This window comes from Caenorhabditis remanei, chromosome II (genome assembly GCF_010183535.1).
Source record: "Caenorhabditis remanei strain PX506 chromosome II, whole genome shotgun sequence".
Classification (NCBI taxonomy): domain Eukaryota; kingdom Metazoa; phylum Nematoda; class Chromadorea; order Rhabditida; family Rhabditidae; genus Caenorhabditis; species Caenorhabditis remanei.
In genome coordinates this window covers 4,493,660-4,516,820 of record NC_071329.1, presented here as the reverse complement: position 1 = coordinate 4,516,820, position 23,161 = coordinate 4,493,660, and the positions used below count along the sequence as shown (strand labels likewise).

The 23,161-nt window shown below is 40.0% G+C and overlaps 6 protein-coding genes across 6 annotated transcripts; 3 read left to right on the top strand and 3 right to left on the bottom strand.

The window, feature by feature from the left end:
• Positions 1 to 165: 165 nt before the first annotated feature.
• On the top strand, positions 166 to 8,818 carry GCK72_004505 (uncharacterized protein; the record flags this gene model as incomplete). The annotated part of the gene is made up of 5 exons (XM_053724716.1): positions 166 to 296; positions 3,821 to 4,652; positions 5,799 to 6,272; positions 7,930 to 8,261; positions 8,752 to 8,818. The coding sequence occupies 5 exons, from the start codon at positions 166 to 168 to the stop codon at positions 8,816 to 8,818; spliced, it is 1,836 nt and encodes a 611-aa protein (XP_053588910.1).
• On the bottom strand, positions 171 to 706 carry GCK72_004507 (uncharacterized protein; the record flags this gene model as incomplete). The annotated part of the gene is made up of 3 exons (XM_053724718.1): positions 171 to 278; positions 406 to 605; positions 655 to 706. 3 exons carry the CDS (start codon positions 704 to 706, stop codon positions 171 to 173), a joined length of 360 nt encoding a protein of 119 aa, XP_053588912.1.
• GCK72_004506 (uncharacterized protein) lies at positions 1,825 to 2,599 on the bottom strand (the record flags this gene model as incomplete). The annotated part of the gene is made up of 4 exons (XM_053724717.1): positions 1,825 to 2,034; positions 2,197 to 2,298; positions 2,374 to 2,499; positions 2,546 to 2,599. 4 exons carry the CDS (start codon positions 2,597 to 2,599, stop codon positions 1,825 to 1,827), a joined length of 492 nt encoding a protein of 163 aa, XP_053588911.1.
• A 1,918-nt stretch (positions 8,819 to 10,736) lies between the features above and the next one.
• On the top strand, positions 10,737 to 14,570 carry GCK72_004504 (uncharacterized protein; the record flags this gene model as incomplete). The annotated part of the gene is made up of 6 exons (XM_053724715.1): positions 10,737 to 10,745; positions 10,928 to 11,118; positions 11,354 to 11,464; positions 12,374 to 12,878; positions 14,014 to 14,274; positions 14,337 to 14,570. The coding sequence occupies 6 exons, from the start codon at positions 10,737 to 10,739 to the stop codon at positions 14,568 to 14,570; spliced, it is 1,311 nt and encodes a 436-aa protein (XP_053588909.1).
• Positions 14,571 to 15,725: 1,155 nt separating this feature from the next.
• GCK72_004503 (uncharacterized protein) lies at positions 15,726 to 18,498 on the top strand (the record flags this gene model as incomplete). Its single annotated transcript, XM_053724714.1, has 3 exons — positions 15,726 to 16,284; positions 17,589 to 17,960; positions 18,014 to 18,498. 3 exons carry the CDS (start codon positions 15,726 to 15,728, stop codon positions 18,496 to 18,498), a joined length of 1,416 nt encoding a protein of 471 aa, XP_053588908.1.
• A 2,417-nt stretch (positions 18,499 to 20,915) lies between these two features.
• GCK72_004502 (uncharacterized protein) lies at positions 20,916 to 22,933 on the bottom strand (the record flags this gene model as incomplete). Its single annotated transcript, XM_053724713.1, has 4 exons — positions 20,916 to 21,164; positions 22,203 to 22,437; positions 22,486 to 22,637; positions 22,697 to 22,933. 4 exons carry the CDS (start codon positions 22,931 to 22,933, stop codon positions 20,916 to 20,918), a joined length of 873 nt encoding a protein of 290 aa, XP_053588907.1.
• Between the last annotated feature and the right edge of the window lie 228 nt (positions 22,934 to 23,161).

Below are 23,161 nucleotides of genomic sequence, written 5' to 3'. Positions count from 1 at the left end.
GACACTTTAACACATTTTCTCTACTTTTCTCACGCTTATCATGAAATTGGAGAATGTATTTTTTGAGCCAACTCACACAAGCACATATGACATCTTTGGAATAGTGCCACGATATGTGGACTGTAGAAGACGAAGAAGGATACAAAATAAAGCACGGTGCCAGCAATGGCTCAGCCGATTGCTGCGGCAACGGAATTCTGTAAACCAAGAGCAGTGGCAATGCCGAGGCAGCCACCAGACAGCGAGGCGATGCTTCCTCCGAGACGCACCGTTGAAATCTGGAATGAAAACTATCAGTTTGGTATTTAGCAGTGGAGGAAAATGAGAGAAAAAAAAACACTTCGGTCGTCGAGGAACGATGGTGCTTTTTTCTCCTCAGAAGAATCGGATATATTAAGCACTGACCTGGGCACGCTGGCGGATATTCAAAAGGGAAAATCGTTTCCTTTTGTTTCGGCGTTTCGCCTGTTTCTTGACGGTCTCTCGATTTGTCGGTGGAGCGTGATAGTACGTACCGATGTACCTGTTATGGATTTTTTCCGCGCACTCTTGTTTCATCATCTGGGACTCGTTCACTAGCAGTTGCTCAATTGCAGTGATCAATTCTGAAAAATACATTTGAGCGCTCAGATTGTTGAATCCAATTTAACTGACCGTCAACGTTTTGTGTGTTCTGAAGAACTTGGAGTTCTTGATCGCCAGACATCTTGGGAATAAATTATTTGAATTTTCTATTCTCTTCTGAGGATGCCACGTATAGGCGAAAAAGTAGAGCAAGATTTTCTCAGTTCACGTGTAGATTCTGATATTTTTTGTCAATCTGATAGTGAGTACCATGAAAGGTCACGTTTGGATTGTTGGCGTTTTAGAATTTATAGCTGCTTTTTAAGAATAAATTTTGACCATTTGGATCAGAGTTGCGCGGAATTCCAACTTCCGACTTCCGGGCATTTTTCCCATTCCGACTTTCGAGTTCCGGCTAATAAAATTCACTTCCGACTTCCGGATAAGGAAATTCACTTCGGACCTCCGGGTAAGGAAATTCCCTTCCGACTTCCGGATAAGGAATTTTACTTCCGACTTCCGAGTTCCGGATAAAGAATTTTACTTCCGAGTTCCGGATTAGGAAGTTTACTTCCGACTTCCGGGCGTTTTTTCCATTTCGAATTCCGGGTTCCGGATAAGGAATTTCACTTCCGACTTCCGGATAAGGAATTTTCTATTCTGAATTCCGGGCATTTTTTCCATTCCGAATTCCGAGTTCCGGATAAGGAATTTTACTTCCGACTTCCGGATAAGGAATTTTACTTCCGACTTCCGTTTTTGGATTTTTACTTTCGACTTCCGACTTCCGGCTTTTTATGAATAAATTTTGACCATCTGGATGCTCTTTTTTTCCATAGTTGCAAAATTTTGGGCCGGCCCGGGCCGCTAGAGAATTTTCATGGCCCGGATTTTTTAAACAAATTTTTTGAATATTTTTGATGCATAACTAGCTTTTGACTGAATTCTGAAGTATAGTCAAAAATTCGACGTTTTTCGGAAAAAAATTCTAATTTTCGTTCAAAATTTAGTTCAAATTTTGTAGCCGAGCCGGTAAAAATGATGTTTTTCAAATTTAATTTTTTTTTCGGTTCATTTTGTTGAAATTCCGCCAACTATTCAACGAACTTCTACTATCCCACATACTATACTTTTCTTTTTTTTTCACACTTTTCGATGATAAGAACGAGTTTTGAATAAAGAGGAACAATTTATTTGAAAAAAAAGCATACAAGTATACAGAATCTGCGAAAGATTTGATTCTTATCGTATGTTTGGATCTCAGTTTTTTGAGTGTTTTTTTGAATTCTTCACAATTTTCGATGGAATTGATTTCACAAAAGTTTTACAGTTCCTGAAAAACTCGTGGCACTTAATTGACCAATTAGGTGCCTCGTTTGGCTCAGCCTCCGACTCTTCCTCATCTGATCCCAGCATCTTGATTTTCACCCTATTATTATGACGCCATCGGACCCACAATTCCAAGTGGCTCTGAAAAATTTCACTGGTTATTGGGTCCGCACAGTTCTCACAACTGCGCTCCACCGAAATCCCCTTGAAAAATGTCTCTTTTTCTCTGAGTCTCTCAATTTCGCACACAATTTTCTTTGGTTTCGGTAGAGCGCAGTTGTAAGAAGCGTGTCGTGCTATTACCATAGCCTGATAATCGCTGGTCGTGAATTTCGGATGTTCTTCCAGAATGTTTTCCACGTCAATTTTGATAGATTCGAAATATTTCAAACGTTGATCTCTGTCCTGGAAAATATAAAAGATGAATGAAAATTGAGTCTCCAGGAAGTTGACAAGCTCGCTCTATTGAGAAAAGCTTACCAAATCACTCCACGACTTTTTAACCTCATTGATGTGTCCCATCATTCGATCGAAATAAAATTTGTCAAAAACCTCTTCCATTTCTTTTTCCTGAATCTCCACGTACTCTGCCATATCTTCTCGAGTCTGAAAATGCATTTTTCAAAATCTGTTAGCGAGATTCAGTACTTACCGCAATCCTGTCAGTTTTCTCTTCGGTTATCTCCCATTTCGACCATTTCGACATCTTCACTGGAATCGAAAAACGCGGACGAATCGATATTGTTCTACTGTGCGCACGAGAAAGAGGAGATCGATGAGTGTACACCTATAAAATGGCATACAACACCCTGGGAATGCGCAAACAAGAAAAAAACGATAATTCGCAGTAGGGCAGGTTTGCATTGCCTACAGTTGTTCTCAATTTTCATACTGAAATTCTGAGAATCAGAGAATCTAGGCCCTCAGAAATTTAAATATTTGAAACGCCAGAAATCGTAGAAATCTGAAAATCAAAAAAATTCGGAATTTGAAAATCCAGGAGATTTGAAAACCGTAAATATGAGTATTTGAAAATCCGGAAATTCAGGAACGCAGAATTCTAAAAACGGGAAAACAGTACGATTCTGAGAATCTGGAAATCAGGTATTTGAAAATCTGAGGATTTAGAAACCTTCTAATTTAGAAATCTGACAGTTTGAGAACTCAAAACTCTGAAAACTGGGAAATCCGATGAAATAGAATTTGGGACATCTGGATATCCGGACATCTGAAAATCTGGATACACAGACAGACATCTACAGTAACCTTTAACAGTATTTTATTCCGTTTCCATCAATTGTCTTTTTAAAAATACTCCGAAAACCTGATTTTTCTTTTCAAAACTCAAAATTTCAGTTTCAATAATTCCAGACTCCGAAATTCAAATGTCTGAAAGTTTGAAACAGCCTAGAAATCTGAAAATAGGAACTTTCAATTATCTGATATTCCGGGAATTAGAAAACCAGATAAGCCAGAAATATAGAATTCTGAAATTCCAGGAACCGGGACATCTGGACATTCGGATATTTGGAAATCAAAGAATCTCAAAACTTGGAAATTTTGTAATCTGAAAACCCAGGAATCCAATAATTCACAAATATTTCTAAATATGGACATCAGGACATTCGGAAGCCTGATCAAACGTACAGACAGACATCTAGATATAGCTAATCGTGCTGGAAATCTGGACAAACAGACATCCGGACACACAGACCAAATCTAGAAATTACAATCTTTTCCACGAAATTCTCAAAATCTATAAGCTCGGCACTTTTCTTACAACTGCGCTCTACCGAAATCCCTTCGAAAAATGTCTCTTTTTCTCTGAGTCTCTCAATTTCCTAAACTATTTTCTTGGTTTTCGGTAGAGCGCGCATGTTTTTCAACTCAAAAAACTCCCTGAAAATCCTGAATTTTTGTTTTTCAGTTTCACCGCCGCCGCCGAAATCCTCGCCCAATCCAGTGAACCTTTCGAGAGTGTCGTCCTCAAATTCCTCACAAATTCAGCGGAACGTAAAATGGGTCTGAAGACGTTACTCGACAAAAAGTTGGAGCGTTTGACACGTCACGAGGATAAAATTCGGCGTGACGCTCTAGTGATGTGGCTTCTGAATGTCCAATTAGAAGAGTTGGCAGAAATGCGTCGATTGAAAAATCAATCGATAGATCCGGCGTTCGCCGAGAAGCTCCGTGATACGACGGATCACGTTCAACGATATTTTATGCGGAAAAACGTGATCGAATCGATTCAAACGAATCGAGAAGCGGTCTATCGGATGTGTATAGCTCACGCCGATTTCGAAATGCAACTGTTCTTCGCGAACGCCGTCAAAGATCTACGGACAGTCATCGATATACTGATGCTCCGCGAGCAGTATATCGAAGTGCTGGAAGTGTTGAAATCTCAACGGGCATTGGAGCTATTCTATGAGATGTGCCCACTGCTCATTGAGCATATTCCGAAACAAGTTATCGTGTATTTGATTCAAAATTTGGATCAGATTAGCCCACTGAAATTGATGCCATGTCTGAGTCTCTGTGTTAAGAATATGGAGATGGCAATACCGGCGATGAAGTATTTGGAGACGTTGTTCAGGGTTCCAGATCAACGGAATCGTGGGCTTCACAATATTTATATTCATTTGATGGCGAAATTTCGGAAGGAGAAACTTTTGGGGTATTTGGAGAGTCACGGAACGATTCGCGCGGATATTCCGTATGAATTGGACTTTGCCATGAGGACTTGTGAACAGTTTAAGGTAGAGAATGAGCTGGAGTTCGGTGGAGCGCACTTGCATCATTTAGTAATCGCGCTCTCTTTAGACAACGACTATTACCTTACAGAGAGACACAGACAATCTGCGTCTCTCGCATCGAAAAGTTGTCAATGGAGCGCGATTGAAATTTCAATCATTGAATAGAGAAGTTCGGTGGAGCGCACTTGCATTAGTAATCGCGCTCTCTTTTGACAACGGCTGTTACCTAATAGAGAGACACAGACAATCGATGTCTGAGTCTCCCGCATATCTTATGGAATAGTTGTCAATAGAGCGCGTTTATTTTTAGCCTAAAAATGACTAGAAAATTCATAATTTTTGGTTGTTTTTCATCCTGAGATCCCAATTTTCACCAAAAAGTTTGGATTTTTCTACAAAAAATAGCATTTTTCTCGTATTTTTAATCGAAAAATCATCCAAATTCATCAATTTCAGCAAAAAGAATATTCTGAATCGTTAGTATGAAAATGTGCTCTGATGGACTCATAGGTATTAGATGTGCACTTTTATTAGAACTGCGCCCCATCGCAGTTTTTCCTCGGATTTTCACCGCTTTTGACCCATTTTCGCTGTTTTTCATAATTATTTACAAAAAACTGTTGAAAATAGGTCAAAAACTGTGTAAAACCTCTGCCTCTCGCCGATACTCTCTCGTTTGCGATGGGGCGCAGTTGCAATAAAAATGTTCGGCACAGTTTTACAACTGCGCTTTACCGAAACGCCCTTGGAAATGTCTCTTTTTCTCTGAGTCTCTCAATTTCGCACACTGTTTTCTTCGGTTTCGGTAGAGCGCGGTTGTAAGAAGCGTGTCATGCTAATAATAGATCACGGGCAAAACAACCGCTCTTTGTCAGTATTTTGCTCAAAAACAGTATTAGCACTACACGCGTCTTACAACCGCGCTCTACCGAAACCTAAGAAAATTGTGTGCGAAATTGAGAGGATCAGAGAAAAAGAGACATTTTTCAATTGGATTTCGGTGGAGCGCAGTTGCAAGAACTGTGCCGAGCTAATAGCTAGGCAAACCAGTATTTTTGCTCTAAATCTAAGATCTAATAATGCAAGTGTGCTCCATCGAACAGTACACAAAATTTTTTAAACCCAAAAAACCCGAAATTTTGTGTTCAGCTCGACGAATGCATAGTATTCCTGTACTGCGTAGCTGGAATGTTCGGTGACGCCGTGGACAAAGCTCTCCGTTACGACGTGAATCTTGCCAAGAGATGTGCTCTAATAATGGAAGAAGCCGAAGCGAACTTCGCGTGGCTCGAAGGGATTCAAGATCCATCTGAAACTGATTTCATCCGTCAAAAAATAGACGAGAAATCGAAAAAAGCGATTTGGCTGAAAATCGGTGCCCACTATGTGACAAACGAGAATAATGTGGAGAAATGTATTAAGATCATTGAAGAATCGAATCATTTGATCACAATCCAAGATTTGCTTCCAATTATTCCCAAATTTACGAGAGTTGGCGAGTTGAAATCGGTGATTGTCGAGTTTTTGAGACGGAATAAGGAACGGTTGGAGACGTTGGAACGATCGATGAAAGAGGCCACTGATATTGCTGTGGAGATTAGGGAGAAACAGGAAAAGTTGAAGGTGATTAGGTTTTTGACGAGATGGAAGTTTGCTCTAATGAGAAAAACTGGTTTTTTAACGAAAAATCGGTTAAAACTGAAATTTTTGGTCTGAAAATGCTCAAAATCCATTATTTTTACTGGAAATTGCTCAAAATTTGCCGAAAAATCAAGAATCTTGGATATCTGTGAAGTGCGCTCTAATGAGAAATATGTTTTTCTAAATATATTATGAAAAACGGTAAAATTGGATCAAAACAGCTTTTCCGTCAATAAAAATTGCTCAAAAATCAAATTTTTCAATGAATTTTGAATGTGCGCTCCATTGAGAAATGCGATTTTTATTCAAAATTAGGACAAAATCTCCCCAATTTTCAGCTAAAAGTCAAGAAAAACGGGTTTTTGATCGATTTGATCCCATTTTTGACGAAATTGTCAATAGAGCGCTTTTGCATAGTTTATCAATAGAGCGCGTTTTCATAGTTTATCGATTGAGCGCATTTGCATAGTTTGTCAGTAGAGCGCGTTTTCATAGTTTGTCAATAGAGCGCATTTGCATAGTTTATCGATAGAGCGCATTTTCATAGTTTCTCAATAGAGCGCATTTTCATAGTGTTTTTCAATAGAGCGCATTTTCATAGTTTGTCATTAGAGCGCATCTGCATACTCTATCGATAGAGCGCATTTTCATAGTTTGTCAATAGAGCGCATTTTCATAGTTTATCGATAGAGCGCATTTGCATAGTTTGTCAATGGAGCGATTTTTCATAGTTTGTCATTAGAGCGCATTTACATAGTTTGTCAATGGAGCGCATTTTCATAGTTTGTCATTAGAGCGCATTTTCATAGTTTGTCATTAGAGCGCATCTGCATACTCTATCGATAGAGCGCATTTACATAGTTTGTCAATGGAGCGCATTTTCATAGTTTGTCATTAGAGCGCATTTTCATAGTTTTTCAATAGAGCGCATTTTCATAGTTTGTCAGTAGAGCGCATTTTCATAGTTTCTCAATAGAGCGCATTTTCATGGTTTGTCAGTACAGTGCGTTTTCATAGTTTATCGATTGAGCGCATTTGCATAGTTTGTCAGTAGAGCGCATTTTCATAGTTTATCGATGGAGCGCGTTTTCATAGTTTGTCAATAGAGCGTATTTTCATAGTTTGACAATAGAGCGCATTTTCGTAGTCTTTCAGTACAGTGCGTTTTCATAGTTTATCGATTGAGCGCATTTGCATAGTTTATCATTAGAGCGCGTTTTCAAAGTTTGTCATTACAGCGAGCGCATCTTCGTAGTTTGTCGATAGAGCGCGTTTTCATAGTTTGTCAATAGAGCGCATTTGCATAATTTGTCAATAGAGCGCATTTACATAATTTCTCAATAGAGCGCATTTGCATAGTTTCTCAATAGAGCGCGTTTTCATAGTTTGTCAATAGAGCGCATTTGCATAATTTGTCAATAGAGCGCATTTACATAGTTTCTCAATAGAGCGCATTTGCATAGTTTATCAATAGAGCGCATTCGCATATTTTGTCAATAGAGCGCATTTGCATAGTTTCTCAATAGAGCGCATTTTCATAGTTTGTCGATAGAGCGCACTTGCATAGTTTATCAATAGAGCGCATTTCCATTTTCCGTCCCAAATTAACTTTTTTTCTTGAAATTTTGAATTTTCGCAGAACCGTACGACCGTCGTAAAGCCATCTGACGTGTGTGCCCACTGTGCCCGCCCCCTCTCTGGAAGAGCCTTCAACGTCCACTCGTGTCGTCACATTTTCCATCGAGAATGTCTCGAAATCGCCATGATTCCCTTCTTGACTTCAGAAGACGTCACCAGAATGCGTCTTCTGATTTCAGATGAGGAACGAGTTCTTTGCCAAATGAAGGCGGAGCAAATGGCTGGAAATCAGAAGGGATTCGCCGAGAAACAGGAGAAATATCTTCGAATTGCCGCGGCGATTGGCAATATTGTCGGTTCGGAGTGCCCGTTGTGCGGCGATATTGCTATTTCGTAAGTTTTCAGATGGGAAACCGTGCGGCAAAGTTTCATAAGTGGGCGGAGTCGAAATTTTCTATGTGGCTCCGCCCACTTTATGTCGCATGGTTGCAGCAGGCGTGCGACTAAGTTTCAAAAGTGGGCGGAGCCTATCGTTTTTGAGCTCCGCCCATTTTCTCATTTCCCAGAAAAAACTGCGCGGCAAAATTGCAAAAATGGGCGGAGCTTCTAGGATTGAAGCTCCGCCCATTTTCTTATATCCTAGAAAAAAAAAACTGCGGTAAAATTGCAAAAGTGGGCGGAGCCTAAAGTTTCAAAGCTCCGCCCATTTTCTCATTTCCAGAAAAAAACGGAGCCAAAGTTGCAAAAGCGGGCGGAGTCAAGTAATTTGAAGCTCCGCCCACTTTAATAGTTTTGGACCAAACCTCAGAGTGAAAGTGGGCGGAGCTTAAGCTGTGGGGCAAATCTGGAAATGTGGGCGTGGTCTAATTTCCTTTTTTTTCAGCCAAATCGACCAACAATTCCTGAGCGATGAGGAGTTCGCCGCTGACCTCAACTCGTGGCTTCTCTAATTATTTTATTGTAAAATTTGTATTTTTCTTTTCAAACCACGCCCATTTTGTGGGCGTGGCCTATTTATCTATTGCACCCTCCCATCCGTTTATAACCAAGATTATCGCCGGGTTACTCATTTTTATAGATTTTTTTAAAATTTCTGTGATTCACACGTCGTTGCCTATATAGAATTTACATGTATTTTGATAAAATAACATATCTTAAATTCGTTTTTGGTCGAATTTAATGCGGATTTTTTACCCGAAAATTATATTTTTATTGTTCTAAATTTGAATTCCCACCGTTTTGACTTTTGCGAGAGAAGTACACGGCGAAGTCTAGTAGAGCGTGATTGCAACAAACTTCAAAGATTCGATTTTTCGCGCTCAAAAAACCGAAAATTTCCAGAAAATGAGCACACAAAATCACTGGAAGCACACATGGCCGTGTGCCCAGATTTTCAGCGAATTTTTGTGTGCGAATCGCGAAAAAATCGAAGGAAAAATTGTGCTGGAAATCGGCGCGGGGCGCCACCGGTGTCTGCGGATTGACGGCGGCGAAATTGGGTGCGAAACGCGTTTTGATGACCGATCATCCCAAGTTGGACGTTGTAAATAATTCGGAAATTTCTAGAAAAATCGAAAAAAAAAACGATTTTAGGCCCTGCAAACTCTACAAAGAAACATCGAGGCGAACGGTGTTGCCGATAGATGCCACGTGGCGGTAAGGCTCCGCCCATTTTTAGATTTTATGGTTTTTAATGATTTGGCAAAGTGAAAATGACATTTTCCAACAGATTTTTGAAAAAAAATAATTGAAAATGCCGAAAAATGGGCGGAGCCTACTTAAATTTGGGCAGTTTTGACATAAAAGTCGGAAGCTCCGCCCTTTTTTTTCGCAAAATATGACAAAAAACGCTAAAATCGACAGAAACCAGTAAAAAAATGGAAAAAATCTTTTAATTTTTGAAAAACTACTAATAGGCTCCGCCCACGTTTCCAATTTTCACAAAAAAACAAAAAATAGGCTCCGTCCACTTTTTTTTCGAAAAAACTTTGTTTAAATTCTACTTTTAGAATCTTGAATCAATTTCCGCCAACTTTTCGTTTTTTGTTCAAAAATGCGAAAAGTGGGCGGAGCCTACTTCTATTTTCGAGTGATTCCTTGCAGACTCCGCCCCTTTTGCAGTTTCGCCGCACAGTACTCTCTCTATCTCTCGAAAAGTTCTGTGAATTCCAAAAATGAAGAAAATTTGGTTTTTTCCCCAAAAATCCGATTCCGCCTGTTTTTCTCAAAATTAGTTTCACAAAAATCCAACTGAAAAGTTCCGAAAAATGGGCGGAGCCTATTTTCAATCTCACCGCGCACTTAATACACAGTTCTTACAACTGCGCTCCACCGAAATGCCCTTGAAAAATGTTTCTTTTTCTCTGAGTCTCTCAAATTCGCACACAAATTTCTTCGGTTTCGGTAGAGCGCGGTTGTAAGAATTCGAAAAAAACCGCAATTTTTAACTTTTCCAGCTGAAAACCGCCCCATTTCTCCAATTTTCTCCAAAAACATTCAAAAAAGTTCAATGAAAAAGTGGGCGGAGCCTATTTGCGATCCCGCCGCACACTCCAATTTTCCTCATTTTTTCGGAAAATTTGATATTTTGACCTGTTCCAGCACCGCCTTCAATATTTCTCTAAAAACCGAAAAATGGGCGGAGCCTATTTGCAATCTCGCCGCACACTTTTTCCCCCTTAAACAGTCAATTAGGCTCCGCCCACTTTGCTCGAAACTCGACCAGAAAAAGTGTGGAAAACGCTAAAATCGACAGAAATCAACGAAAAATTGGAAAAAACCTTTAAATTTTTGAAAATTGCAAATAGGCTCGGCCCACTTTTTCGAAGAAATAGACAAAAAAGTTTTGAGTTTTTCATTCTTCCAGAAATGCGAAAAGTGGGCGGAGCCTATTTCCATTTTCGAGTTATTCTTTCCAGACTCCGCCCCTTTTGCAGTTCCGCCGCACAGAACTCTCTCCCTCTCGCTGTTTTACATCTAAAAATTCCGAAAAGTGGGCGGAGCCTATTTGCAATCCCGCCGCACACTTTCTCCCCCTTAAACAGTGTCATTTCCTGTAGGGTCTCGACTGGGAAAGCCGTGAATCCGTATCGTCCGTCATCTCCTCCTCCTCACTGTCTAATCTCTCAGTGATCATCGCCTCCGACGTGTTCTTCGATCCGTCGACATTCCGTCCGCTCGTCGACACTTTCGCCCAATTGTTGATAAAGTTCGAGCACGCCGTGATCTACTTCGCATACCAACAGAGAGAGTGAGTACGACCAGAGAGACACAGAGAGACAGAGAGAGAGAGAGAGAGAGTGTGGCAAAAGGGGAGACGCAGACAGTGCCTCCGACAAAATAATAAATATTTCTCTCTAGTTTGACACCACGAATTGACTATTCAATGTGATCTTTTGTCTCTTCTTTTTTTGTCACTTTTCACTTTTAAATTTAAAATTTTATCGATTTTTCAACAAAACAAAAGTTTTTTTCCACTTTTTCAGCGACAGCTGGACATTGGCTCCGTATCTCTCGAAATATCCATTTCTACGTGTCGAATTGACGAGACGAATCGAGACCGACAACGAGACGATCGACATTTTCACTATGACAAAGTATGGTTGCTCGCAGAATGTGGGCGGAGCTTCAACCAAAATTTTTGAAGAGGCTCCGCCCACTTTCAGAAGAAATTGTCTGCAAAAATGGTCGAAAATAGGGTTTTCTTTAGAAGTTAGTAAAACACGATCCGGCCTGATTGTGGGCGGAGCTTTTTTTACAACAAGTTTTTCTAAAAGTGGGCGGAGCTTTTTCGAAAATTTTAAAGTTCAACTTTACATTTCAAAGCTCCGCCCATTTTTGTACTTTTCATATTTTCCGTTCGAAATACAGAAAAGTGGGCGAACTTAATTTTCTGAAGTGGGCGGAGCCTCTTCGAGAATGTCAAATTTTGAGCTCCGCCCACTTCCTGGTCACGCCCGATTTTTGCAATTTTCTGTCAGTTTTTCGGTTCGAAAGACAGAAAAGTGGGCGTGGCTTGAAAAGGGGCGGAGCCTAATTTATCTGAGAGTGGGCGGAGCCTATTCGAAAATATAAAAGTTTCACTTGAAATTTCGAAGCTCCGCCCACATTTAGGCCACGCCCATTTTTGCGGTTTTCATCTCGAAAACTTGGATTTTCTACAGTTTCGAAATACAGAAAAGGGGCGGAGCTTAATATTTAGCCATAAAAGTGGGCGGAGCTTATCTCAACATTCCCGTGTTTTTCTAGACTCCGCCCGCATTTAGACCACGCCCCTTTCAACCATTTTTCCCCTCGAAACTATGAAATTTCAGTCGATTTCGCAGTTTTAAGCCAATTTTTATTCAAAAAGTAGGCGGAGCTTATCCCAGCATTTCCGCGTTATTGAGACTCCGCCCACATTTAGGCCACACCCCTTTCTACAATTTTCTGCGCGAAAGCATGGAAATTTCGCAGTTTTCCGAATTTTCAAAAAGTGGGCGGAGCTTAATTCGTGAAATTTCCAGAGAATCCCTTGGTCTGTATGCTGGAATTGAGGGCGGAGCGACCGGCTCGAAATTAGTGATAATCGACGCGGCGACGAATCGTCAATACACGTCATCAACGCGCGGAACGAACTTCTTTCTAACGGATTACACTGTCGTCTGCCAACGAATCGCCACGTGGATTCAAGATGTCTTCGTGGCCGAGGGACTAGAAATCCGTGATTTGCGAGCACTCGGCCTCGGCCTATCCGGTGCGGAAGACGAGGAATTCAATCGGAAATTCGTCGAGGAATTCCGCCGGAATCACGGAAAATCGATAACCGCCAACTTCTATTTGACGTCGGATTCGGTGATGACGTTATTGGCAAACTTCCCCGCGGAGGAGAACGGAATTGTGCTGATTGCGGGAACTGGGTCGTCGTGTCGAATGAAACGGAGGGATGGGGTGGTGAAGGGTGCCGGCGGGTGGGGACATCAAGTCGGTGATGGTGGAAGTGCGTTTTGGATTGCCAGGGAGGCTATTCAGGTGCGAAAATCAATTTTACCGGTATTTTTAGTCACAAAAATGACAAAAAATCCATTTTTTAGCCTTAAAATCGGGTTTTTTCGAGATTTTTCATGCGAAAAAACCTCAGAAATCGTAATTTTACAGCAAGTTTTCAAGTTTTCATGCAAATGTGCTCTATAGACAATTTTTCTCAATAGAGCGCACTTGTTGCTATTTTTACCCCAAAAGTCCTCAAAAAACACTTTTTTACCAAAAAATTCACTTTTCCGCAATTTTCACCTAAAAATTGGGGTTTTTCGAGATTTTCAATGCGAAAATTGCTGAAAATCGCATTTTAAACCTCAGAAATCCTAATTTTACACCTAAAAAATAAGGTTTCTTGCAATTTTTAACATTAAAATCATCAAAATCCGAGCTTCCGATGCGAATGCGCTCTATAGGCAATTTTTGTCAATAGAGCGCACTTGTTATTTATTAAACAATCGGAAAACAAATTTTCACCAGAAAAATTGCTATTTTTGCTATTTTTCACCCCAAAAAACAACGAAAAACTAACTTTTTGACTTCAAAATCAAGTTTTAAACAAAATCGGCGAAAATACGAGGAAAGTGCGCTCTACAGACAATTTCCGAGAATTGTCATTAGAGCGCATTTGTATTACGCAATTTTTGCTATTTTTTACTCCAAAAATTCTCAAAAACTCTTTTTTACTTTACAAATTCACTTTTACGCAATTTCTAGCGAAAAAAGCAAAATCTGAGGAAAGTGCGCTCTATTGACAAATTTCGACACTTTTCAATGGAGCGCGTTTACCTACTAATAATCAAATTTCGATAGAGCGCAATTGCACAGTACAGTGGAACCAGAAATATGGAAATCGCGCTCTAGTGATGAAGATGAATTGCGGTAGAGCGCGTTTGCATTTTTCGGTCAGAAAATCTTTAATTTTTCGATTTTTAGCACAAAAAACGCTGGAAAAAAAGAATTTTCCGAAGAAAATTCAAAATTTTGCTTTTTCTCTAGAATTTAAGTCAAAAATCACGATTTTTTACATCAAAGTTTCAAAAAAATCAGTCATTTTCTTCTAAAAAAGCGAAAAACATTCAAAATTTGCCAAAAATCTCATTTCTCACCGAAAAACTCGCATTTTCAGATGCTATTCGACGCTGAGGACGGTTTCATCACCGACTTCAACACTGACGTCATCAAAGAGTTGCTCTTCAAACACTATTCGATCACCGACAAAACGCGAATTCTCGATTTTCTCTACTCGAATTTCGAAAAACACAAAATCGCGGATTTCACCGTCTCGCTGGCGACACGTCTCGATGACGTGGCGATTTCAGAAGTTTTTAGACGGGCGGGCGATATTTTAGGACGACATGTGAGAACGGTGGCCAAACATTTGTCGGAGGTAAGAATAATTAGCGGTAGAGCGCGTTTTTCCAAAAAAAATCCCAAAAAATTCATTTCCAGGAAGACCGAAAAGTGTTGCACATCGTCCAAATCGGCGGTGTCTTCCAATCCTGGCAAGCTCTTCAAAATGGCTTCGTAAACGCTCTCTCTGGCTCGGGAACCCACAAAATCATAATGTATGAGCCGTGCGATTCGCCGGCGGTCGGCGCCGCTGTGCTCGCTGCGAAAGAGCAAAATGGGATCTATTTGGAGCAGAAAGTGAAGAAGAATGTGCTGAGAGAGATTGATTTGTGATAATCTTGCTATTTTTCTATTTTTATTAAAAATTTTATGTAAATATTCATCAAATAAACCATTTTTAACTCCTTTAGTCCAAAAATTGCGTCATAAATGGCAATTTTTGAAAGTGCGCGGTGAGTTGCATTCGAAGCCACGCCCACTTTTCCGCGCCGCAAAGAAAAATTCAAAGTAACTTTCAGACAAATTTCAGCTGAAATTTTAGCGGATTTCCGACGGAAAAATGAAGAGGTTGGTGAAATAAAATTAAAAATAATAGATTTTTCATGTTTGTAGATCAAAAAAAATTTCAAAAAATGAATATTTTTGACCTCTGCGCGGGAAAACTTGAATTTCAGATTTCCTCTTGAAAACAAAAGGAAAATTCGTGTATTTTTTCGATTTTTCACGGTTTTTGCAGAAAATTCATGAATTTATAAAGTTTTTGGTGGATTTTTTGTAATTTTTGGCGAAAAATCGGAAAAAACTCCAATATTTTTCAATTTTCACGAGTTTTTGCATCATTTTTCGTACCGCCTATCGGAATTTCAGGTTTTTTGGGCTTTTCCCTTGAAAAAAACCAATCATTTTCTCGATTTTCCATGATTTTCAAACATTTTCAGCCAATATGCTTCCATTTCATAAATTTTCTTGGTTTCTGAACCATTTTTCGTATAAAACCGCCGAAATTCGATGATTTTTACGATTTTTTTTTAATTTCTAGCTGGTTTTTCGCATCGCTAGCTTCAATTTCGAGCATTTGCCGTTTGAAAGCTCAAAATGTGGTCAAAAACTAAAAAATTCGGTGAATTTCTTAATTTTTTTAATAGAAAAACCACGAGAATCGCTTTGCAACTGAATTTCCATCAGGTTTTGGAAAGCGATTCTCTTGGTTTTCTAAATTGAAAAAATTCACCGATTTTTTCTATTTTTGACTCCATTTTGAGCTTTTAAACGGCAAATACTCAAAATTGAAGCTAACGATGCAAAAAACCAGCTAGAAATTGAGAAAAATTGTAAAAAAACCTTGAATTTCAGCGTTTTTATGCGAAAAATGGTTCAGAAACCGAGAAAATTTATAAAATTGATTTTAACGTTCGCTTTTCCGAAAAATTGCAAAAATCTCCCATTTTCTTTGCAGGTATCAACCAAATCAACCAGTACTAACCGATAATGACGCAAAAAAGAAAGTCAATTGGAGCGGCGGCGGCGCGTGCCGGTGCAAGAAAGTCGTTAGCGAGTCGTGGAGCTCCATCGACACCAATTGCCGAGGTGCCATCAGCACCGAGAGAGGATAAATACCCACCGGAGGATTACGAGCCACGCGTTTTCTATTGTGGTGTCGAGGGAGGTCTGTCGTGTACTCGAATCGCTGTCATCGAAAAGAATCCGACGGAGAAATTCAACAAGGGAAAACGATATTACAACACGATTCAAGGCATCGATTGTTTCTATTCCAGTCCGGAGGCGATGACCGCCACAATTGTCGACGGTATCACACAGCTGATGGCGGAGATTACCGGTGAACCGAACACGTGGCAGCAATGGGCGAGAATCGAGAAGATCGTTGTGGTGTTCCCGGAGCCGGTGAGGGATGCGAAGATGGATGGGTTGGAGAGAATGTTCCGAGAGAAGTATGCGTTGAAGACCGCACCGAATAGAATCGCCGACGAGTTTCATGTGATGACTGAGGTTGAGATGGTTGTACGCACGCATTTTCGCCATTCAGAACGTAAGGATGACTCGGAAATTCGGCTCGCCATTTAGTTCGTTTCAAAATGAATATTACGAACCAAAAATATACCAAATTGTAGATCTCAACGAGTTCTATATCTCTGGTGTAGTACGGGACGGCGTAAGGTTCGTTATTGTATTGCGCTAGAGTGCCAAAAAAGACATATTAGCAGCCCACCCCGTTTACAACTGCGCCTTACCGCAAACGAGAGAGTATCGACGAGAGATGCAGAGTTTTTTCTTTTTTCTCGCGCCAACACAAATTCTCACAGGTTACAAAAAAAGAGTTTGAAAAAATGCCTCTGCGTCTCTCTTCGATACTCTCTCGTTTGCTGTGGGGCGCAGTTGTAAAAGGAGTGAGCTGCTAATATGTCTCTGATTGGACGATTTTTGTCTTTTCTGGCATTCTAGCCCTGCTCGCGATACAATAACGTACCTTACGCCGAGCCGTATCGTATTGGAGACGTAGAACTCGTTGTGATCTACATCATTCTTATATATAAAAGACAATTGGGCGTTGTCTGAGGCACTGTCCGCAGCGGTTTTGGAAAGAGAAGAGAAACTGAGCCAGCGGGCAAAACCGAACTGGCGCGCTATGGACACGACCGCCGCTTTGGACCACTCAGCCATGCGGGCACATTCGAAAATCTATGACCACGTGAATGAAGAGAGACCAGCCGGCTCAACCGCCGAAGGCGGGGGAGACAGGCTGGTTTTGGTATATTTTTCGATTCGGAATATTAATTTTGAAGCGAGTTACGGATCGGATAGATAAGTATATCGCGAATCGAGTCATAACTCATTGTCAGTTGAAAAAAGATGCGTAATGAAAGACTGCCTGATTGGAGGTTTCAATTACAATTGTCAATGGAGGAAACGCGCTCTAATGATAACAATTGTGTGGTTCTCCGGGAAAAGTTTGATAGAAAGCACTCGTGCTTGCCGCGACACTCATTTCCTATGGAGCGCACTTGCAGAATCTCCGAGTGCTTTCTATCTAACTTTTCCGAAAGAACAACATACTTTTTATCAATAGAGCGCATTTCCTCCATTGACAAAATGTGGTTTAAACTTCCAAGTCTTGCGATTTGATTCCCACTGTTTCATAAGCATCATTTTCAACGGATTTTTTAGCACAGCACGCTTCTTAGAACCGCGCTCTACCGATATCGAAGAAAATTGAGAGACTCAGAGAAAAAGAGATTTCCCAAGAGAATTTCGGTAGAGCGCAGTTGCAAAAACTGTGCCGAGCTGATATGGCTCGATTTCCAGCATTTCACTACAATATACATTCGTTTCCAGATGGAATAGCCGTTCAATGCGGTGTCGACACTGCATGCTTCTACAACGGCACTCATGGCAAGATGAAACAACACGACGTAACTCCGAGTGTCTCCGGCGACGGTGGTGCCTATTGGATCGCCCGTACAGTTCATACGTTGATTGTCGAGAGTTTCCAGAAGCATTCGATGCGAGTCTTCCAACCGTCTCGGTATTATGCGACGAAAGACAAACAGAAAGGCCACCCGATCATTCCGGATTTTACCAAGATTGTGGATATTATCGCCAACAAGTTCCAAATTCCACCGAAGACCGTCTGTGAGAGTACTGAAATGTTCTACAGTCACTGGTTCAAACATCGTTATGCACAACTTTGTGAGGTGTTTGCAAATGGTTAGTTTCGGCTTATTTAAGTAGAAAAAAGAGGTTATTTCCATTATTTTCAGTTGCCGTCGAGAATGATACCCTCTCCAAAGTCTTCGATTGGGCCGGTGAAACCGTCGGCAATCTGGTCGCTGCCACCATTAAGGAATGGCATATGAGAGCGTTGAAACAAATGGCCCCCGAAAAGGTCACTCCGTTGCCCATCGTGCTCTACGGTCGAACGTTTGACTCGTTCCATCTGATGGAGGGTGGATTCTTGGATTCTCTCGCGAAATCTGGAATTCCTCAAGTGACATTGTATCGGAAACGTGAGAATTCCGCTGCAGCGGCGGCTGTCTTGGCTGCTCGACTCGCCTTCAGAACCGACGCGGAGAAGGCAGTTTACGAGATTGACGATCCGGAGTTTATCGAAGAGGTCACGTTCCAAAAGATGCCACATGTCTACTATCCGGAATGGGAATCGAGTCGAGAGAAGTCTCCGGAGCAGCCGAAGAATTCTGAGACTCCGGAGAGCCCAGCGACTCCAGAGACCCCTGATTGTGCATAATTCATCATCTGATTCTATTCTCTCCCCAACGTTTATTTTATTCTATTTTGTCCCCTCTCGCATCTCTCACTGCCATTCTTGTACTATAAATTATCTAGAGAAACTGAAATCCCCCTTTTCTTCTTTTCAGAATCTTCTATCAAGCTTCACATCGGCACACTTGTCGTACAATATCCGCAAAAAAGATTTTCTCGTAAATGACAACTTGGAAAGTCCTCAAAGTGTACTATTCTTTGCAAAATCGTCAAATCATTATGGTGGCATTGGACTTTCCGAAAGTTATCCGATATGCAGATAGAGAGAATAGGAGAAAGAAAGAAAGAATATATCCTTGGCGGAGAAATCTCCGTATCTCCAACCTCTTCTTCTCCTTTCTGACCTTTCTTCATTCAACATTTATTCTAAAACTAAAAAATGTCAACCTCTCTTTCTCCATTTCTGACCTACAAACTATTGCGGGTAGCCGTTAAACTAGAAGAGCCTCAGAGTCTGTTAAAACTGATAAATGAGTCATTGATTGAGGATAAAGAAGAAGTAGAGGCAAGTGTAGATCAAATCAAGGAATTGCTGAAAATGGAGAAGAATAAACTGGAAAACAAAGTAGAGGAAATGAAAGTGGATATAAAGAATATGGTAAAATTGAGTTTACTTCTTTACTGCGATATTCTGGGATTCACTTTTCACCATTCTCTTACTATTAGGCTTAGGTTTCTTAGAAATTCGGAAAAAAATTGTCAATTGTTTTCTGAATTTCTAAGAAACCTAAGCCTAAGAGAATGGTGAAAAGTGAAGTTGTTGGCGGAGCTTAAACGCAAGCACCGCTCGTAAAACCGGACCGGCGCGTAATTCGCGTCTAACTCAATATTATGAGCTAAAAAATAAACCAAAATGTAGATCTCGACGAGTTCTATGTCTGTGAACTACTACCACTATTTGTTATTGTTCCGCGGGCCGGGAAAAAGTGCCAAAAACGCGAAAATGGCCAAAAAAACCATTCTAGCCCGGCCTGCGGCACATTAACGAATAGCCATCCGGCTCGTAGTAGGTCAGGGACATAGAACTCGTTGAGATCTGCATTTTCGTATATTTTTTATTTGAGAGAGTATCTGCCTAATTGACCAGTAGAGCGTACTTCCCTAACGGAACCAAACGAATTCAGACTATCACGTATTTGATTTCATTCATTATGGCTGTTGGCATCGTATCATATTTGATCTACATGGATTACACGGCTCAGCTGATTCCAACTGGAGCTAGGTTGCTATTCAGTGCTGGCGTATCTTTTATAGCGAGTGGTATTTATATTTTCAAATATTCTGAGTATGTTCATCAGTACATTATTTTTATTTTCATAATCGCGCAAGTTACAGATGGTTTACGAAACCATTCGATGAAAAAGACGACTACAGTAACCAACATGTTGACTCTGTGAAGATATCAGAAATGAACCAGCGGCAGTTGGTTGAGTTTTTCGTTGAACAAATTGACCCGCTACAAAGACAAATTCACGTTTGCAAGAATTGGAATCAAGTTTTGGTGAGATATTCTGTAATTCTGTTTTTTTGTTTGAAGATTGGGGAAAAAGTATCGTACAGTACCGGACAAAAGGTATCAACTTTGACTGTTTTCAGTGGAAAATGACCAACTTTGAGAGTGTGTCATAGTAATTCTGAATGCCACACCATGAAAATTTCTAATGGATCATATAGATTAAACGTAGAGCTCCATTTTTGTAGTTGACAACTTTTTTGTACGGACAATTCCTAGAAAGTTATAGTCATTTTAAGACGACTGCTCAAAAATCGCACTAATTTGCACTGAAATTGGTCGATTTGAGGGAGAAATTACTTCGACGATATGTAAATCTCTAGGGAGTGTCCATACAAAAAAGTTGTCAACTGCAAAAATAAAGCTCTATTTTCGGTCTGTTTGATCCCGTAAAAAATTATTTTGTGGGACAATAAGCATCACCATGACACACTCTCAATCACAATTGAAGATAATGTTTTCTTTTCAGTCATTCTTCGGTTCTGTTCAGTGGAATTCCTACTACTTTTTCCGTCTCTGCCATTCAATCCGACAATTTTTCCTTTTTGAAAAAAACAATATAACTCCAGAAGCTGTAATGATTGAGTGTACAAATGTTGTACTATTCGAATTTTTTTCCTTTATAGGCTTTTTTCTATCGTTCATTCGCAGCTGGACCTTTCTAAAATTGAACTATTGTATTAAAAAGTGATTTTATTATATTTTGTTCCCTCTCGCATCTCTCACTGCTATTCTTGTACTATAAATTATCTAGAGAAATTGATGTTTTCCTTTTCTTCTTTTCAGAATCTTCTCTTTCAAGCTCCTTCTACTGGACAAAATGGTTACAAAAACTTAAAAGATTACTTTTTTTTAAACATTTATCAAATTCAAACAATCTTCTCAACGTGATTCAATTCTTCTTCAGGCAAACAAAACGTCTTTTTCAAGAATTTCGAGTTCTCCTGGTACATCCCATGAATTGCAGAGATGAAGAAAAGTCCGAAGAAAATTAAATTAATTGTCTCGATAAAAATGATAACTGGTTGAACGTTATTCTGGAATGGAAATAGTTGTAGAGAGGAGTGGACGACTCGAAAAAGGAAATACGTTGCGAATAGGATGATGAAGAGGAGCATCTGGAATAAGATAGGTTATGATTTGTTCTTTAGATCCCAGTTTTGATAAATCGTAAATCAAATCTAGATCTTTTTTGTAGATAGTCTCCCTGGAGGGATGTGGTGACGCAATGGTGTCTACCAGAGTTGTCCGGAATCCGGATTCCGGTTTCCGAAATTCCGGAATTCCGGGGTTTTTTGACATTCCGGTTCCGGATTCCGTATTCCGGTTTTTTGAGTTTAATTTTTCCGGAATCCAGAAGTTGATATTAAATTTTTTGAGTTTAAAAAGCTACTATAGCACTTATTTTTTGGTTTTCATTGAAACAGAGTTGCATGGAATTCCGACTTCCGACTTCCGGGCTTTGTTTCCATTCCTACTTCCGATTTCCGGATAACAAAAATCACTTCCGACTTCCGACTTCCGGATAAGGAATTTTACTTCCGACTTCCGTCATTCCATAACTGTGGAATTTTCGAAAAGTGCATTTCGCAAAAATGCATGGAAAAATGGTCTAAAAGGACAGAAAATAGGCTGTTCTTCAGCCAAAAACTAATTTTTCCACTGATTTTCGCGAATTTTATGATTTTTCTCTTGGAGTTTTTGAAAGTTTGAGAAAAAATCTAATTCCGACTTCCGACTTCCGACTTCCAACTTCCGACTTCCGGGCGTTTTTTCACTTCCGACTTCCGAGTTCCGACTTCTGGATAAGGAAAATCGCTTCCGACTTCAGACTTCCGACTTCCGGATAAGAAAATTTCACTTCCATGCAACTCTGGTTTTCATCCTCAAAAGTAGTTTGAAACTTTATTTATCATTGAAAACACTCGAAAACGTGACTTGGCCTTGCAAATTTATCGAATCAATCCGATTTCCGGATTCCGAAATTCCGGGTTATTTCGTCATTCCGGTTCCGGAAATCGAAAAATGTCATTCCGTACAACTCTGGTGTCTACCCCTAGAGAGAGTTCGTACAAAAAAATGGTCAACTACAAGCATGTAGATCAAAACTCTTCCTAGAATCTGGGGAAAGTTTCAAAATTGGAAAAAGAAAACACCTGAATTCTCTCTCGATTCTTCCAAACTTTCGCTTTTTGTTTCAATGGATTGATTGTGTCGATAAAAGAATCGATAAGATCCACATGTCGATTTCTCAGTTCAAACATCATCAGTGACTCAAAGACTTCTACTTTTTCGAAATTTCTCTGGTATTCGAAATCGTCATCATCATCATCGTTTTCTCCTATACTCATGCTTTTGAATTTTTTCAATGAAAGTTCTTCAAAATTACACCTGCAAACATGTAATGCAAACGCGCTCTAGTAGGAAAGTTCCACTCACATCATTTGACAGCACAGCCCTACAAAACTCAATAAGAAAATCCCGCCAGCGCTAAGCCACAATCTTGATGCAAGCGATATTGATTGGCCAGTGTAGATCAAGTATACGATGATCGCTGACAATAAAATAAAGAAGAAGAATAACGCACCGAACTGAAATTCAAAAAAATGAATGGGTTACGGTAAATTTGCTCCACTGTAGCACTACTCACCTCCGACGACGCCTTCTTCTCGGCCTTCTCTATTTTGGTCTTCAAGGAAGTTCTCTTCAGATTCATCCATTTTTCCATTTTCATCAATTCCTTAATTTGATCTACACTTGCTTCTTCCTTTTCATTGTCTTGTATATTGATTAGTGAATTTTTCAAAAGTTTTAATAGATGATGGGGATCGTTCAAGTTGAACATAGTTGTAAGTAGATCATAGGATAGAAGGTTTTGTGATGGCATTTCGAAATCTGAGAGAAAATTATTATTTAAAAAATCAATAAAAGAGGAAGGGTACATTTACATACGGAGATTTATATATACAGGAATATGACATTTGGAGAGAGAACGCACGGATTCTCCGCCAAGGATGTTTCTTTCTTTATTTTTCCTTTTCTCTATCTCTGCGTATCGGAAAACTTTCGGATGGCCCAGTGCCACCATAATGATATGCCGATGATGCGAAAAACA